This window comes from Equus przewalskii, chromosome X, assembly GCF_037783145.1.
Source record: "Equus przewalskii isolate Varuska chromosome X, EquPr2, whole genome shotgun sequence".
Classification (NCBI taxonomy): Eukaryota; Metazoa; Chordata; class Mammalia; order Perissodactyla; family Equidae; genus Equus; species Equus przewalskii.
Genome location: NC_091863.1, coordinates 55,904,423 through 55,924,195, shown reverse-complemented (window position 1 = coordinate 55,924,195; position 19,773 = coordinate 55,904,423). Strand labels below are relative to the sequence as shown.

Genomic DNA, 19,773 nt, shown 5'->3' with positions numbered 1-19,773 from the left:
ACTAGAAGTCATTTACTCTAACCTGTCTTTCCATATAGAAACCTTTTGCACAGCATCTATCCCAGGAATTCCTTAGAGGTGCCTCAATGGCAACTACAGGAAATAAAGGGGTGGCTAAATCACGAGGTTCTGGACCCTGTCTGTCCACCCCCTACTCACCCTTTAACCAAAGCAGAGTTGATTTTGTTTGTTTTGTATATTGAGATTCTGCATAAAATTTCATTTGGAAAAGAATGTTCTGCTTCTTAAGAAAAGTTTACAAACTACTGATCTGACCTGTGCCTGACGTGCTCGGTGACTAGGAGTTTGCTGTCTTTGTATTCCTTCATGCTGTCTTTACCTCCTGGTCTTCAATAAGGATGACAGCAGTCACCATTTATGCATGAGCTTGTCACTGCAAAGACAAATGTACCGCCAAACGGTTCTTTCTACATTTAAAGCCTGTCCATTGGTTTGAGGCAGTAGCCATGGGTTGAAGCTGTTTATTTCGTGTTTGATCTTGATGCTATACATCAAGATGGTCTGTGCAGTCTCCCAGCAGCCTATAGCTATGCTGCAGTACTCAGAACCGCTTCAAATCTGACCTTACCACATATCTTCCACTCTCCTTATTTGTTTCACATCAGTGAATTACCTTCTGTTTCAATATTAAAGTTCACCCTAGTGATATCCACCCACTTTGCCAATTGATTCAAGTCACTTCAATTTTAAGTGTGTCTGCCAAACAGTACCGCCACATCTAACTTTATTTTGGGACATATTTAATGCAAAGATCCCTATTCTATCACACATTAAAAAAAAAAGCTAATGGCATGTCTCTAGATCCAGGACCAGCCTCTACATAAATCCATGCTTTGTTTCTTGTTTGTTTGTTTGGGGGGGTGGGGGAGATTGGGCAATGAGTCATGGACCCTTAAAGTTTTCTCGTTTGGGTACTGACCGGTCTGTTTTTTAGTGATCTGTTCCACTGTTTTTCTAGTTTATCACATTTGAATTTGTAAATGTATAATCTGAAGGTTATGTTTCTCTTTTATTCAAGGTAAATAATATGGACCCTTTTCTCCATTCTCTAGACATTTCATCATTCCTATAAATTCTTTAAAATAAAAAGTTTTTTCTCAGAGCCTACCATGTGCCAAGCACTGTGGTATAAAGATGAGTAAGATACAGTCCTTGCTCTCAAAGAATTAATAGTCTAGCAGAGGAGACAGGTACAGAAAGTAATCATTGCAAGCCAGTTTGATGAGTACTATGGTAGAGGTCTGAATAAACTGCTGGAGCACAAAAAAGGAATCAACTTTCTCTGCCTGGGAAGGGAAGGTGGAACTTCAGGGACATCTTCACAGCTAGATCTTAAAGGTTGGGTGGGAGGTTGTCAGAGGAGATGGAAGTCATTCTACAACCAAGACTACATATGGGCAAAGCCCCAGAGACTTGAAGAATATATTATGTTTGGGATAGGGAGAAAAGTTTGATGTGGTTAGGTTGTGGGTACTTGAGGGGAATGGTGAGATAAGAGGCCTGAGGAATAGGCAGGGGCAAAATTATGAAGGGCCTTGTGTACTATGCTAAAGAAAGGATCTTTTTTCTGGTCGGCATGGGACTCACTGAGGGGTTTTTAAGCAGAGTAGTGATATTGTCAGAATTGTGCTTTAGAAAGTTATAATGAGCAGTGTAAAGCGTGCGATAGAGGAGGTTACAGTGGGAGGAATACAGGACTGCTGGAGGCTCTGCGCTGTGCAGCCAATTCTTTAAGTACCGTGGGATGTAAATCATTTTGGTTTCTGAACTGTACAAGAGGAATAGCCATTTTTTCCCCTCCTTCACGTGGAGCTAATGAGAATAAATGAGATCATATGTCCTCTGAGCCTCTTAGAAGAAAGCTTCCAGGTTAAGGCTAGGTGGTTGGAAGTTGAGACAAGCATAGTCTACCCCATGTGATTGAACTCTTACTCATGCGTATCTTAAGTATTTTTTTAAAATGTGTATTAGTCTTTTCTTACAGCTCGATTCAACTCAATTGTAAATTCCTCAGGGGCGGGGTCCAGGACGTCTTGCCTTGTCCACAACCTCTAGTACAGAGACGGAGCACAGACTGAGTCCTCAGCACCTACCTACAGGCTGATCGCATACAGTGTCCCCTCTTAGGCAAACTACCTGAGACTGAGGCGTCAGGAATGCCACAGTACTACTGCGGACTACTTAGTAGTGTTATATGTCAGGGCTCATTCTCTAAGGGTAGCCAAAGATTCCAGGCCTTGTTCAGCCAGGCCCATGAGTGCCAGCAATGCCCCTTTGCTTCCTGCCTTGGGCATGACACCCTCTTATGAATTTAAGAGGTAAATCATGGAAGTTCCCCTTGTATAAAATAGAAATAATTACAATTTTGCTAGGAAGTCACAATCTACAGATGAAAGATGTTGAGTTAGAATGTGTACATATTATAATTGTGAATAATATTTCAGAATTTAGCTAGTCATTTGCAGAACAGGTGTAAAAAGAATGCTCAAAATTTTATATTCTGTCTTTCTAGTATTTTAATTAACGTAGAGATAACATGACAACACTCTAAGTGTTCTTAATCCAAGTTTTGAATAATTTCAGTAATATCTGGTCAAACTTTATAGAAGGGCTTAATCCTATGGCCAAAAGGATATTTGGGGAGCATCCATATGTTTTTCTTGTACGTCAAAAATTACCCTAGATTTGCCTCAGCAGAAGCCAGAAGGTCTGAAAGCATTCTGTGCATTTTTAAAGCAAGCCCTCTTCTCTCTCCTGACTTGGCAGAGGTTGTGATCAGTTCACTGAACACAATGGCATTCCTCCTATCCACACCTAATATGAACACCAGCCAGTGAATGGGGTCTATTCCGTAGGTTGGGGGTGCGAACGCATAAAGTCTTTGGCTCTTGAGACACTCATCTTGTGTGCCAGGACCAGGTGCAGAAATACAAATACATATATATTAAGCCCGGGACAGCTGCTTTGCCGGTGCTTTTCTGTTTTTTCCTATTTAACTAGAAAGGTTGAACAGGCACAATTTCCATTAATTATACCTAAAATGTTATTTTTCTTATGGAGGAAGAGAGTACATTTAATTCCTCAACCTAGTATTGATGTCTAAACCGTTGAGGCTTTTAAGTTCGTGGAATGAGAGTTTAAAGTACAAAGTGATATTTTGATTAACCAGAATGCTCAGGGATGGAATATTCTGGTTAATTGAATTTTCTGGTTCAGGGGACAGTTACACCAGACTTTTTGTGTGTGTTTTATACATATTACTTAACCTCTTTTAAAAAGCGTATCCGTACATTTCTGCCTTAGTAAGCACAGTAGACTGAACCCGACTGAAACTTGCTGCCATCACTTAGTTACACAGTGTTCAGGCACCCTAGATTCTAACTGGATGAGATCATTGAAGGTAGCAGATATTGACTAAATCTGGGCTGAACCTGGGGTACACGCTGGGAAATTGTTTTTGGAAACTTGTTTCGTTTCTTCTCATTTACTTCCTTCCCTAGAAGCAGAGTATATCAGAAAAATTTACTGTCCAAGTAAAGACTCTGACTTGCTAATCTATACTTTACTGAGTAAAAACATATTTTAGAGAAGGAAAATTCTACTTATGTCATCAGAGAAAAATCTGCTAAAAAAGCTTAGATCCAGAAAAATGAGCCCTTGCACGTCGAAAGGAAACGAGTGAATTTAGTTCATTGTGATCTGTCGATTCAGTTTATTCCCTAGCCCAATTAACCTTACAGCAGTTTTCAGGGACTCACTCACCACTTTGACTCTTCTGTAGTGCAAATGTTAGGTTCTGTTTATAAACTAAGATTCTCGGTGGTAAATAGAATGCTTTCCACTTTTTCCATTAGTTTACTTTGGACGATATAATTATCCAAAGGGAAATACGGTCCGTGGATTCTAAAAGTGGCCTTCCAGCACTTTTCACCAGAGTGAATTCATAGTCAGTTTTCTTGATTCCTTTTCAGGCAAATATTACCTTATTTCTACTATCCCAAGTCTTCATTTGTCTGCAATAGTGACTGCTTATCATGCCAAATGGTGTGGAGAGAGTGAGAAATGTGTAGAATTATGTTGCTGTCACATTTTTTATTTCCTGAATAACATTTTCGGTTTTGTCACGCAGTTAATGGATTTGTTTCTGTTAACAAGTAGGGCCTTCTTGACCTAATCCTTTTTCACACATATTCCTGTATAAATTCTAAATCCAAAGGTGCTGGGTCAGTAGCTAAATTGGGTTTATAGAAGAGAGGACCACCGCAAAGTCAATTTGTGTAAATTTGCCCCTAGGTCACTTACTTGCCTTTTGGGGGAATTTTAAAAACCTATTTATCTCAAGTCCAAATAACCTGAAAGTTGAAATGATTAAAGTTTGGTGGGTTATTGTAGGAGAAATCTAGAGAGAAAGTTGCTACTAGAAGGATCTGTGGTGGTTCATTTTTTAACCTTAAAGTTCTTAAATCCAAATCAGAAAATGGCAAAGGGGATGGAGGCAAAAAGGAGTGAAGAAAAAGTAGTAAAGTGGTAAACGAGGAAAGACAAGTGAAGAGGTGAGAGAAAACTGACAAAATAGACTAATTTCACCAACATTACAAAATTGAAATGGTGAAATGGGCATAGACATGAAGGAGAAGTGGAGGAAATTACAAGGAAGAGAAAAAGCAATAGATGTTGATAGAATGACATCAGAATGGTTTAGCAAAGTGATTTATTTATCTTGTGGGCTGAGGAGCCAGACGGCCTAAATTCAAACTCAAGATCAGCCACTTACTAACAGTGTGACCTTAGACAAGTTACTTAATCTTCCTATGTTTTAGTTTTCTCATTTGTGAAATGGCCCATCTCACAGGTTTGTTGTGAAAATTGATTGAGTTATCATATTGAAAGCACCTAGTACAGTTCCTGGCACAGGGTTATCACTCAATAAATATTGGCTATTATTTTTATTATATGCCAACAACAGAGAAAAGCCAAACCATACTACCAGCTGGTTCCAAAACAGCTAAAATGAAAGTAAAGAATTATAAGAGTTATGCTAACACTAAAAGAAGATAGGTATCTGATCAAGTCTCAGGAAGGTCCAAATAAGAAAACACTGGAAATCTATAATGCTGACTTTTGATACCGGGACTGAAAAAAAATAAGATGATTTTTGCAAAATCTTTGCCAGCAACAATTAAGCTGTTGAGCAGTGCAGGTATCTGGCTCTGCCTGCATGAGGTAGCCACCTGATGTTTTATATAAATGTCTCGAGCCAAGAATCCCTGATCTCTGGCCTGACGGACATAAAAAAGTAAATGTATATGAGCAAATGCAGCCAACTGAGCCCTGTGCTTTTTCTTAAAGATTGACTTTGTGGTTTATAGTTCACTAGGGCGTTTAAGAAACTAGATGTTTCTGGTAAAGAAAAAAAATTGCCTAACCACAAAGCTGCAGACGCATTTCTCAAAGTTGTCAGAAATGTGTTTGTTGAACCTGGTCTATCCTCTGAATACATTTGTGTTGATGATGTGAAAGACAAAATGCACTGGGCAGTTGAGGGCAATGATTTTTTTCAGCTATTGCAATAGGGAGAACACTTATTAATGAGGAATATCTCAAAGAAAAGGAAGGGGCTCTGGGGTTTTATAGAGGCAGGTAAACAAGGAAGTCATCCATGAGTCTTTTGGGAGTCCTTAGGAAAGACAGAGATGGGTCTTATCTCAGAATAATATGCCAGATTAGGATGGTCCCTTGCAGTTATCCTTTTCCTGGAAAACAAAAGGGAAGGGTTTCTTAACCATCACTGCTTTTGGGGGAGCACAATGCTCAGATAAACTTCAATGTTATTTTCCCCTTTTGTTCAAGATAAATATCATTCATCACCAAGCAACTCAAAGGCGATCATCAACCTCCTGAGTGGGGTGAAGCAGGGTCTAAGAAATAGTCTCTTGAAGACACTTCATGTTATTCCTGTAAAACCAGTTGAACCATCTGTTGAGAGGTGGTGGCAAAAGTCAGTTGTTTTTAGGGTCTTGGAATCAGCATCTTAAAAGAAGGAAGACTAAAATGAAAAAAAACAGAAATACGGACATAAAAGGTTATATTATAGAAAAGAGCCAAGAACCGAACCCTGAAGGTAACCAGTCAAGTGGATTCTAAGACATTAGTGGAGGAAAATCTTTCCATCTTGCAGCACCACTCATGGAGCCAGAATGTCACTGCTGTTGGTGACATTGTCCATAGTCTAGGTTATCTCTCACGTAAAGACGTGCATGACCTGAGCATTTCTCCAGACTTCCTTAGTGGTCTAGGCAGCAGCTTGTTCAAGGAGAATTCCAGTTATGCGTGGTCTGCTGTGGTGATGGGTTCTTCCAGGTTTATATCGGACTTTGGCTTGCAGGGCTGCTTCAGATCCCAGAGAAGAGAGCAAGCTGTAAGGCAACATAGGGTCCCAATAGGGATTTGGGCAGTCAGGTTTTAGTTCTTGGTGACTCCCAGTCAGGTGAGGAGGAAGAAAAATTGGAAAAGTTAGTTTAGAGTATGTTAGCCAGATACTGAAGAAAACTGGAAGAAATGAAAATTTGGTAAGGATCAACAATTTGGGCAAGGTAACAAGATCCAGTCCACTTCTCAAATAGGTACCCAAACTGGTTTTTCCACATGAGGAAGGAAGTCAATTATATCTCTACCACGGAAGACAAAGTTTGCATACTCATCAGTAACCTGCAATTTATAAAGAGATGCAAAATAGCTCAAAGACAATAACTAGATTGTGATAACCTGGAATAGTGTGCTATAGATGAGGCGGGGTTTTCCTTTGAAACACAAAATTTCTCTATACAGTCACCCCTCTTTTGATCAATGATAATCTCAAAGAAAGGTTATTCTTGACCTCAAAATAAGGTTGGTCTCACAAGCAACAAAAGAAAAGAATAGATAAATTGGAGATCATAAAAATTAAAAACTTTCATGTATCAAAGGAAATTATCAAGAAAGTGAAAAGACAACCTACAGAATGGGAGAAAATATTTGCAAATCATATATCTGATGAGGGTGTGGTATCCAGAATATATAAAGAACTCATACAACTCAACAACAAGAAGACAAACAACCCAATTTAAAAATGGGTAAAGGACTTGAATAGATATTTCTCCAAAGAAGATATACAAATGGCTAACAAGCACACAAAATGATGTTTGACATCATCAGTCATCAGGGAAATGCAAATTAAATCTACAATGAGACACAAGTTCACACCCACTAGAATGGCTAGAATGAAAAAGAAAAAAGAAAATAGCAAATGTTGGTGAGGAAGTAGAGAAATTGGAACGCTTGTCCACTGCTGGTAGGAATTTAAAATGGTGCAGCCACTGTAAAAAAACAGCTTGGTGGTTCCTCAGAAGTTAAACATAGAATTACCATATGTCCTAGCAATTCCATCCTAAGTATATATCCAAAATAATTGAAAACAGGTACTCAAACAAATACAGTCATGCGCCACATAAGGACATTTCAGTCAACAACAGACCGCATATACAATGGTGGTCCCATAAGATTAGTACCATATAGCCTACGTGTGTAGTAGGCTGTACCATCTGGGTTTGTGTAAATACACTCTATGATGCTTGCACAATGACAAAATTGCCTAACAACCCATTTCTCAGAATGTATCCCCGTCGTAAGCAACACATGGCTGTACTTGTACACAAGTGCTCATAGCAGCCCTGTTCACAATAGCCAAAAGGTGAAACAACCCAAATGTCCATCAACGGATGATTATGTAAACAAAATGTGGTATATACATACAATGGAATATTATTCAGTCGTAAAAAGAAATGAAGTACTGATACATGCTACAACATGGATGAACCTTGAAAACGTTATGCTAAGTGAAAGAAGCCAGATGCAAAAGATTGCATCTATATGATGCCACTTACATGAAATATTCAGAATAGGTAAATTCATAGAGACAGAATGCAGATTGGTGGTTGTCAGTGGCTAGGAAGAGGGAGGAATAGGGAATGACTGCTTAATTAGCACAGTGTTTTCTTTTGAGCTATGAAGATGTTTTAGAATTAGATTGACTTGGAGGTTGCACAATATTATGAATGTACTAAATGCCACTGAAGTATATACCTTAAAATGGTTATTTTTATATTATATGAATTGTACCTCAATTAAAAAAATTAAAAATAAAAGTTAGGTCTCATGAGATTTAGCCTGATTATTTACATAGGTGCAGCAAGAGTTGTAATTTACCACATAGACCTTCTTAAGATTGCTTTACTGGAAGTTTTCATAGGAAATCTCACTTTGAAATTTTAAAAGCCTATTAAGGCTAGGAAGCCAAGATAAGATTTTATCTGCAGTACCTATAAATTTGGGAGAATTCCTTTCTTCTTGGGGTCCCCAGAATATCCTATAGTTACAGGGCCTGCCGGGAAGTAACCTTCCTTCCTCACTTGTAAGTCTGGGAACCATGTAAGCCAGGTACCAGGCCAGTTTTCCCAAGAGGGCTTTGCGTGCATTGGCTCAATAAAGTTAACCTTATTTCCTTAAAAGTGTCTGATCATATCTGATGCAATGAGCATCATTCACAAATATGACATTCCAGGCAAGGCCTTGGTTACATAACCAATGTTTCCAATATGTCCTGATAACAAGTAGGATGGACAGATTCTTATTGAACGTATACAGATAATTATATTGCTATGAAAATAAGAATACTCGATAAGAGTTTCTGAATCTTATAGGGCTCAGGCAGGCGGAATAAGATATCATTTATGAATGTTTTATTTCTGTTTACAAAGGCATGGTTTACTAAATTATTATGAGTTATAGATAGTGTAAGAGAAAAGGAGAAATGAGTTCCATATGTGTCCAGAAAATAGAACATTAAAACATGAGCAATATTCTAAACAAAACCCACCATCATCCCTCATCAGTTCATTCAGGTCTATGTAATTAGTTCTTGTTCCACTCAGCCTTGCGTTAGCAGTCTCATTAACCCATCTGCTTCTCGACTAGAGTTCTTAATCCTGACTCAGTTCAGCGGTGTGGTCTCAAAGTTGTTTAAACTATATTATCAGAAGCTTGTACCCCACAGTACTTGGCATAATCCTTTTCCATGGGGCTCTGAAACAGTCTTTCTTTGTTAAAGATGAAGCACTCTAGCTTGTTCTTGATTATCAGTGCTTTCAGGGACACATCACATTAAAACAGTAAAAAAACTATCTGTACATGGCAAAAGACTTACAAGCTGTGGGTAACTTGCTACTGATCATTTTCAAAAGTGGAAGATCTGATGAGAGTTTATTATGAGAATAATAATGCAGGTGACAAGGACATGTGGTTATTTCTGTGGCATGCAAAACAAGACAAAAATCAATCCAAAGAAAGTCTTTATACAAAATATCCATAAATATAATGATTAACTTTATTTTCAAAGAAGAGAGAGTATCATATCTAATTTGTAACGATGGATGAATGTAATCTTTATAGAGACCAAAATCTTCAAATATAACATATAATAATCTTGATATAATACGCTGTGACTATACCAAGCATATGGTTAGAGTACACCCAGAATATACCACGAACATCAAGTAAAGAGCTTCAGTAAACTGGAGTAGGTCTTCAACATCCATATATTAATAAAATTCCATGCATAAGTGATGTGACTCTCCAATTGAAAACTAATGACTTAGCGGATGCTAGATTCAAAATCAAGAAGCAAAGTTGAGACCAAGTTAACATTTTAAAAATTTAAAAATTATGACTAAAAACACTATACTATAGTTGTCTAACATCTGGCAAAGCAGCACCAGGACTCACAAAGAGAAACATATCATGGGCAACAAGGGAGTTGATGAATCTCTAGGAACTTCCTATACAGCATACAATTTCTGAAATATTTATATCAATAACGTTTTGCCTATACCAGTTTAACCTAGAGAAGGCTGAGCATCTCTTCTGATTTGGCAACTCTTCCCATGCATCTTATCAGTAGTAACATATCAATTAAACCTAATTATTTCTAGTACCGCTCTTTTTTTTTTAAAGATTGACACCTGAGCTAACATCTGTTGCCAATTTTTTTTTTTTTTACTTCTTCTCCCCAAAGCTCCCCCAGTACATAGTTGTATATTCTGGTTGTGGCCTGTGGGCTGCCGCCTCAGCATGGCCTGATGAGTGGTGCCATGTCCGTGCCCAGGATCCGAACCGGCAAAACCCTGGGCCGCCGAAGCAGAGAGCACGAACTTAACTACTTGGCCACAGGGCCGACCCATGTACCTCTCTTTCTATGAGGTGAAAGAACAAATTCTTTGTGATTTTCCAGGGGCACTCTGGGACCCGATTAAAATAGGATGATGGATTACTGAAAAGCAATAATTGGTTCTCTATTTCATCAAAATGACAATAGACGATTTTAAAGAGTAAACATAGGCAATAATATGATTGTAAAGAATCTCATCTCTTTCCTAAGTGAGAAAACTGCTTTCTTAAAAAATCAAAGACATAATAAAGTCAACATAAACTATAGAAGGTTATTCTGGTAAAATACAGAATCTTTGTTATCGAGAAAGATTATTTAGACAGTAAAGCAAAACCTTTACAGCCTGTTATTAAGAGAAGACCAATAATCCAAAAAACTTGTCATTTTAAGAGAGTCAAATTCTAGTTTTGCATCAGTATAGTATTTGATACTAGAGTTCTTTTTGGAAATCTTACAAATAAGCCCATCAAACCTTAGCCAACTTTGATTTCAACAAATGAAATTCTTCTTCTGTGAACCTTCTACGACTTTCTATGTCCATACACGTCCCTTATAGTACAACTTCTCTAAGTGGCAAAAAAGAACATGTTCATTAACAGACCCAAACACATATAGCCTCTGTGGCATGTAAAAATAAGAAGCAAAACATATAAATCCAAAATTATGCTTAGTGACTAATGCATTCTCTTACTTAGAAATGATCTAGGTATCCAGTGAATACCCATTAATTAGCTCAATTTAGTATCAGCCTAAAGTTATCAGTTACCTAAAGAGCTTGTAAATTATCTTCAAACTGATATGCGAAACAATTACTGTTGAAATAAAGTTTTCAAAATGATGGCTCAGTTTGGTTAAAGAAATTTACATTTGTTATAACCTCAAACATTTAGTAGAAGCAGTGTTAGTTCATTCAATCAGTAAGCCTGTGTCAATTTGCAAAGAACATACCTAAGTAGAATGAAAATCTAGATGTATACTATAATTAACACGGATAAAATAGAAAAGACATAGTTGTTTCTAATAAACCAAAATTATTAAATTAGTCTTGCTTGCCGAAGATTTACCTAAGTTATGTAAACTTGAATTCTTAAAACTTTTGAGTTTGTTTTTATAGGAATACTTTTTTAGCACATTAAAAGTCTTAAAAGTTCAATTCCCTTATTTTCTGGGAATTTTAGGAATATTCTGTTTATCTAAGCACTTATTTATTTCTATAAACCAATGAGAATAGAGCACCTTTAATTTAAGAAAATATTAGGAAAATATTACACATTCACAAAGGCCTTTCTGATTTACAGACATTATTATTATTATTATTATTATTATTATTATTATTATTATTTATCATTGGTACTATTATTCAGGCTATTGCCACAGAGAGCATGTTCATTAATGAGGAATATCTCAAAGAAAAGGAAAGGGGTCAGGCGTTTTATGGAGGCAGGTAAACAAGGAAGTCATCTGTGAGTCTTATGGGAGTCATGAGGAATCATGAAGATGGTTCTTTGCGGTCCTTTGCGGTTAACTATTTCTTGGAACACAAAAGGACGGGGGATTTCTTAACCATTGCTGATTTCTAGAAGCATGGGGCTCAGATAAAATTTAGTACTGTCAATGAGATGACTCTGCTTTGTCAATTTTGTCTATGGAATTTCTCTGTATTCTCCTTTACAGGTCATATTACTTCTACTTGCCTTTTTTGTTTGTTTTTTTGGTTTTGTTTTTCTGTGCATATGACTTGTCTCCCTAACTTAATTGTAGGCTCTCCGAGGGAAGGAAGTATATCTTGTAGTGCTTTGTATTTCTCCTCCTCCCTATCTCCCTCCTCTTTTTGCCTAACACAATGTTCCATCCCACCTCCCCACAAGTTATTGATGTTCATTAGGAGCAGAGATTATCTCTTTCTTCTTGTGCTAAGATAGTAGACTTATAAAATATAAGCTTTTCATAATTGGAAAATAGCATCTAAGAACTTTCAAAGTCACATATTTAACTCTTATTTACAGAGAATTCATGGATGGACAAATGTTTTTCTCTAGTTGTTTCTTTCCTGGTTGCATTCCCAAGGCTAAGCTATTCTTTTGCTAGCTGATCACTGAGTTCACCTTCATGAGCAGATTCAATGTCTAGTGATATTTTTACCAACTTCCTGCTCGCCAGTGTACCTGTCTCATTGATTCAGCCTGTGAACCAGGGCATTGTTCAGAATATAAAACGTGATTATGGAAGAGATTTCATGAAGAAGTTTATGCCTTGTGTAGGTACCAGAAAGATCTTACAGTATAATAGTAGCAAAGATGCCATTTTAAATGATGCTCATGCACTGCCAGAACTCTGTTTCAAGTAAAATATCAGGGAAAAGTTAGGGGAAAAAATGGGCTGGATATTTGAAGTGTCTGTGGAAGCAAAAGAAACTGAAGCATTTAGGATGAGGCCTTAAAAATAAATTATAATACACTTTTGATGATAAAGAATGTTCTTTTAGATCTGCTCAACACAGCTTAATGGAAATGTAATAAAAGAGTAGGTTAATGTTTGCAAGAGGGTAAAGTGACACAGTATCATCAATAGCAAAAAAGTTAAAGGACATCAGTGAAGTCACTGAAGATAATTTTAGTGAAGGAAACAAAATAACTTCAGAAGAGACTGCTTCAATCTCCTTTGTAATAATTACGTTTATGGAAAGGCAACAACTTTATGCTGCCCGGGAGGTTATACATTTGTACTTTCTACACACAGTTTTTATGAGCAACAAGTGCCAAGACTTACTCAAAGAAAAAAAAAAACCTCTAGGTTATGTCAAAGGGTCAGTACAGAGAATCCAATCTCTAACATCTTCTACATCTGGCTAAGCAAGGTTGTCTTTAAGGCCCCTTCTAGATTCTAGCTTTCTTAAAGTCCTGTAAGTGACAATCAGAGTTCATCATGATGATCCCAGGGAAGTACAAATTTCTTAACTGATTCATGAATCATTAGAGAAAGGTTCTGTTTTGGTCAATATAGTTATAATATTCTAATTCTTTGAAAATCTAGGATCCTCAATGGAAAATGTTACCAATCAACTTGTATATTTACTTCACTGAAACACTTCATTCCCTGATCATTCTGGACCATTTACTATATAATCTTTGTAGGTAGATTTTTGTTTTTCTTAAAAGAAGAGGGAATTGTAAGAGAAGAGATCTCAAGGGTTGGAGCCTTGGCTGTAAAGACTCCCTTGGATTGCTTTTGGCTGTTGGCTGTAGCAACTTGTTTTCTTGCAGAGATGAAGCATCTGGTTTTTGTTATCTCAATGATGCTGTCCTGGGAATATTACGATTGCGACGGAAATTTGACCGTATTCTCTATGTGGATTTGGATCTGCACCATGGAGATGGTAAGCCCTTCACTTCCAAAGGTGCTTCGCTGCTAGGACAGCAGATTTTTATCAGTAAAGCTGCTTCTAGGCAACTGGTAAGAGGAGAAATGCCTGATGCAATTGAAATTTTCCTGATTGAAAATCCTAAAGTAGGTAGAGATTCTTCTAATTGATGCAATTCCTCCTTTGCTGACCAAGACACTTTAAAATACCACGTTCCTGTAATTTCTCCTTTCCCCTCCTCTAGTAGCAGAGCTCTCCAGTTAGAGAACCTTAAAAAGTGGAAATTCTACCCAGTGTTTACTCCAGTGCTCAGTAACCTCCCTTGGGCCACTTCCATAGGTTCAAGTGAAATCCACAATTAGCGCTGACGGTTTGGATGCTTCTCTCAAGATAGAATGGGTGCATGATGGACTAACACTCTGAATTTTTCACCAGTAGGGATACCAACTCATGTAGCAATCAGAACATGTGCCGCTTTCTTTATATTGCTAAAATACTTAATCCTGCACAAACCCAGGGCATCTTCTCTAACTTTTAATAGCAGCAGAATCTTTAACAATTTGCCTTAACCCCGTTAATCCCCTCTTTAGAAGACTTCACTGAAAGGATGTGTCCAGCCCTCCTATGTACTTTCCATCTGGAATGTAGAGCTTCAGTGACGGTACTCACATTCTGTTTCTTTAATAAATCCTGTATGTGACACATATTTCCATTGATCTAGAAACACTTATTGAGTAAAATTAGTTGAGGATGTTCCCTTCCCTCCCCGACATCAGTGATTGTTGCTTCTCTGTTTCCAGGGATTTTTGGAGACAGACTAACATAATCAAGGCATAAGAGAGGAAAAGAATTGGGGCCGGCCTGGTGGCGCAGTGGTTAAGTGCACACATTCCCCTTCGGTGACCTGGGGTTCACCGGTTCGGATCCCGGGTGCGGACATAGCACCGCTTGGCGCACCATGCTGTGGTAGGCGTCCCACATATAAAGTAGAGGAAGATGGGCATAGATGTTAGCTCAGGGCCAGTCTTCCTCAGCAAATAGAGGAGGATTGGCAGCAGTTAGCTCAGAGCTAATCTTCCTCGAAAAAAAAAAAAAAGAATAGTATATGATAGAGGCTAGGGTCAGCTCTGCTGCCAAAACAGAGAAAGAAAGCAGAAGTTATGGGGGGAACTTCCCCAGGGAGTTCACCTAGATGGATGCTACCATGGAATGGTGACAGAAAATTAAAGGTAACAGAGAGAAGAGAAAAGGGTTAAAACAACCAACATACTATTTTGAGAGCCACATCCCCTGGATATTGGAATACTCAGCCAATGCAAAACACCACCTTGCTCCAAAACCTTCAGAGGCTCCTTATTGCCTATAACAAGGGCAACATTTGGCCCACGGCTTGTTTTTCTATGGCCAGGGAACTAAGAATGGTTTTTTATGTCTTTACAAGGTTGTAAAGAACAAAAATGCGATAGAGACCATGTAGTTTGTAAAACATAAAATATTTGCTATGTAGCCACTTGGTTTGCTAAGCCTTGGCCTATAGTAATGGTTCTCAAACTTGTATGTGTATCCTGATGACCTGGGGAAGCTTATTTTAAAATGCAGATTCCTGGGCCACATTCACCAGATGCTCAGATTTACTAGACTATGGGAATCTACATGTTAACAACACCCCGGTTGTTGCATAGGCCGTACTTTGAAAAACAGTGGTCTTCACGGTAAAGTCCACACTCTGCCCTGTCTTTTGAGGTTTGCCTCAGAGGCCTCACCTCCTCTCCCCAGCCTTCTCTCACTACTTGCTGTCCAGGCTGCTCTACTCAGTGATCCCCAGACACATCTCACTGTTCCCACCTCCCTGACTTTGCATCACTTTTTCCTAACTGCGTTTTGCTTTCTCCTCACCTTTTGCTTCTCCCAAGTTCTACCCAGGAGTTTACGTTCCAGTAGTAGCAGATTTGCCCTGACCACTCCAGCCCAAGTGTTCTCTCTCCCTGCTCGAGTCCTGTATTATTTATATCACTGACTTGATATTTAAGTATATATTGTCTTGTATTGTTAGTAAATTCTTTAATGTGTCCATGTCTTCCTCTCCCATAGAAACTTTCAGTTCCTCCGGAGCAGAGATCAAGTTGTTTACTTCTTTCTGTCCTGCACAATGGCTTGAACAAACAGAACTATGCATATAGTAGTGGTTCAGTAAAACATTTGTTGAATGAATGAATGATTATTAAATTCAAACTATTAGTATCAGAGTTCAAGAATAGAATCAACCCTATTGAACCACATAAGAATGAAATAAGACTGTCACCTGAAACCGTTCTTTCCATTTGCAATGTTATTTCTACACCATTTAGAGTTTCCTGTTTTAGCCAACTTTTATGGTGTGTTTCATTTCAGTTTATTTCCCCTCTTCAGCACCTCCCTTCCAGTGACCCCTGCCCCACCTCCAAACTCTTACACATTTGGTTTATTTTAAATCTCCCGTGCTCCCATAACTAGCATCCTGTGGTGGCTTCACCAGCATTCCTACCCTGTCCTCGCCTTCTCACGTCTACCTGACCACTCTTCTCTTTCACACCAAGCCCCATACCCTCCGCCTATCTGTCTATGTCCTTTTTTAAAGTATGATTTTCTAACAATGCCTAATGGCATTTCCCATGAGAAGAGATACAAATGCCTACTAAACATATGAAAAGGTACTCAACACCCTAGTACTCAGAGAAATGCGAATTAGAACAAGACCATTCTTTCTGCCTAAGATTAAAAAGAATAATAATAACCCATGCTAGTCAGGGTGTGAGAAACTGGGAACTCTCCTACACCGTTGATAGAAGTGTAAATTGGTACCGCCTTTCTGGATGGATAGATAATCAGGGTTTTCATGAGGTATCCTTGTTTATACTTCAGTTTCTAAGTTAAAATGCTCTTTTTATTTATTTTGTTTTATTTTAATTTGTTTACTTATTGCTTTGTGCCTGGAGCCTTTAACCGCCTCCCTAGGGCAAAACATAAAGCTTGGGAAATTCCAACATACCTGTGATATACAAATGGAGTTAAGATTTTTTTAAGGTCTCTGTTGGCCTCTGATGAAGACTGAAAGCATTAAGTAAACAGAAATAACTTTTTTATTTGAAGTATAAAAGAGGATAGTACATGAATTTGCTAATAGTCCTTCCATTTTAGAGATACGGCATCTGGATATAGTATGACAATATGTGATTCTGGAAGGAAAGCTGTGGAGGTGGGCAGTGTGTTTTTCTAAATAAGTAGTGGCTCCTAAGTATTACATCTACTATCTCCCAGGCCTCGATTCACTTTCTGACTGTTTAAATGGAGAGGAGACTCCTTTCCAGAAAAGGTTTTCCCCTGTCTGTCTCCAGGCTTTAAAACTCCAGGGCTACTTTCGACCTTCCATGTTTTAGCCAGAAAGATGTTCTGTAAGTTACTTACTGCACGTGGGACTTTGGGTGAACTGCATTTATAACCAGATCTGTATCATAGAGAGGCACTTGATAATTAGATTTTCACTATATAATGCCTACTGTTGGTATTGGTCATGTTTTTCAAGGGGTTGCCACATTATACGTCTTTGAAAAAAATCCCCAGAGTTTAACTAGAACCACGGAAACAAAGCAGAGCATGCAACTTCCAAGATGGTGCCAGTTTCCTCTCTTCAGCTCTGTTGATAATGCCTTAATTCTGAGCGTGAGCCCTTCCGCACCTTTTAGAACAGATTGTCAAAGGGAGCCTGGACATCCCGTTGCTTGCAAAGGGGAAATCAAGCTATAATTTGCCATGAATTTGAAAAGGATCCCCAAAACTCACTTGGGGCCAAAGTTCTATTTCATCCTATAATGACAGAGATCAAAGACCAGAGGGTTCTCTTACTTTTATTCCTCAGCTTGTTAGCTTTATTATTGCTACCTTTTCATTTCTCTTCCTTCCCACAGCTGCTTTCTAGAGTTTCAGTTGTTGAAAACGGGAGCTGTATATGTGAACTGATTCTTATCTATATCTTTCTCTGGTAGGTGTAGAAGATGCCTTCAGTTTCACCTCCAAAGTCATGACAGTGTCTCTGCACAAATTCTCCCCAGGATTTTTCCCAGGCAAGTGATCTGTATGCTCAGTATTACATTTGAGAAATAAATATTGCAGTTCTTCTAGACATTTTTTATATCTTATATTTGGATAGTTCCATGCTGTTAATACCTCGTTGGTGCTACTCTATGCAAAATTTTAACACAGGTCATTTCAGGGGACAACGATAAGAGGAATGTAATACTGTTTCTTTTTCCAGATGATTTTTATGGACTGTCAACAGACAGCTCACTTATACTTACTGTACTATCAGATACCGCATGTAACTCCTAACAGCCTGATAATTGGACTGTTATATTGCCATTATGTCAATGTAAAGACATATGAAAAGTCAAGCAATGGAGTTATTCCCTTTTTTTCATTTGATCCAATAAGATGGAAGCTAAGATTTTTCCATTTTCTTATGGTTTTCCTGCTTTCCCAACATTGTTTACAGCTGTTACTCCTCCATATTATTCTTCTTAATTTAATTCCCTTGGAAACCATCACTAATTCAGGATTGTTCTCCTAATTGACCTTTTGGTCTTCTGAAGTCCTATCAGAGAATCCTTCAAGTTTTCTCATTCTCATGTTCTTAAAGCTGTTTACAGTGTTCCTCTCTTCTACAGGAACAGGTGATGTGTCTGATGTTGGCCTAGGGAAGGGACGGTACTACAGTGTAAATGTGCCCATTCAGGATGGCATACAGGATGAGAAGTATTACCACATCTGTGAAAGGTATGGCAGTCATGCTGAGCCAGTAACAAGTGCATTACATTTCTATAGGATGAAATGGCCCCCAATCTCACAGAATTCTTGTTTTCAAGGAACAATTTGAAGGAAAAAAAGCCACTGTATCCCCACATAGGTTTCATACACTGCTCATTATACTTTATTTGATCAGGTAACCAGCCCCTGTTTGGGAGAGCCGTGTTTTGACTAGAGCCACACTCTTGGTTTGATCTTACCTGCTACCCCACATGGCGAAGGCCATCCTAAGAGCAGAGCTTCTCGGCTGTCCTTGGGAATCCCTTGTCTGCTAGTTCCTTGCCTAAAACCTGAATGTGTGTGATTTCATTAGGCTGGGAGGGTCCGTTTTGGTTTTCCATTATTGAGATCTGCTTCCATCCACTGATGTGAATATTAGAGAGTTCTTTATCATGAGTTTTTGAGTTCTATCTGTTGTGTTAAAGTTTCGGTCAGAAATCTGTTCTTTTTACGCTATAGTTAAGGGTTAAATGAAAGCCGCTTGTAGGCAGACAGTTTGGTGCCAATGTGTAGACCATTTGGGCTGAAAAGCCCTACAGAAGGCAGGGACTAAACTCATATTCATAAAAACTGAGATTGGTCAGGTACAAATTCACTGCTGACATTGGCAGTAGAGAAAGTGAGTCTGACTAGAAGTCAGCAAGTCAACATTACTTAAGGTAAGTAATGGGGATGGAGGTGCTTTTGATCCCTCCCCTACTCAGCTCAGGTTCCTCCCGAGCTCTGGTGGAAAGAGGGACTTCCCAAAGGAGCCTGCATTGGCCATCACCACTGGCAGTTGTATAAACACAGTAGAAGTATTAAAACATAAAAACTTTCTGCTTCAAAGATACCTCTTAGCTCAAGAGATTTGGCAAGCCAAGTCACCTTGCAGCAGTGCTAGCCTCTTCATGATGTTGATCATGTCCCCTGGCTACCTCTGTATTGTCAGGCTGAAGAGGCCTTTTTTCCCTAGAGCCTGCCATTGATGGTTTTAATTGCCCTTCTTTGTTCCCCCTAGGCTCTGTTCTGTCCTTGAGACGTGCAGATCAGAGCTGCTATGTAACTTGACCCGATGAAGATGTCCTGTGGTTCTGTGTAAAAAGGAGAATTATTTTGTTTTCCCTTAATCCCCTTCTTGACAGTGCCCAACATTTTGCTGCCCTTTTTTTGCCATAGCGGGAAGCTAGGTTGTTCTCTCCAGTGCTCTGTCCACAGGGTTCCCTAGAGCTCCTTCCTGGGTCTTAATGGAAAGGTCAGCACCCATCATCGTTTAAGTGTAGTTTGTGTATCTGGCCCTCCCAAAATGGCT

At 38.6% G+C, this 19,773-nt stretch overlaps 1 protein-coding gene across 9 annotated transcripts in view; it reads left to right on the top strand.

The window, feature by feature from the left end:
• Positions 1-19,773, top strand: part of HDAC8 (histone deacetylase 8) — a 199,860-nt gene that overhangs the window by 44,106 nt on the left and 135,981 nt on the right. For 6 of the 9 annotated variants that reach the window (XR_011536131.1, XR_011536132.1, XM_070605758.1 and 3 more), the window contains 3 exons: positions 13,546-13,658; positions 17,666-17,743; positions 18,344-18,452. The exons of 2 other annotated variants lie outside the window; for them this stretch is intronic. Coding sequence is in view for 4 of the 7 variants with exons in the window: in XM_070605758.1 (XP_070461859.1) it covers positions 13,546-13,658; positions 17,666-17,743; positions 18,344-18,452 (300 nt within the window). In the remaining 3 variants the exon portion in view is untranslated. The remainder of the gene's footprint in view (positions 1-13,545; positions 13,659-17,665; positions 17,744-18,343; positions 18,453-19,773) is intronic. One more of the 9 variants, XR_011536134.1, reaches the window with a different exon arrangement.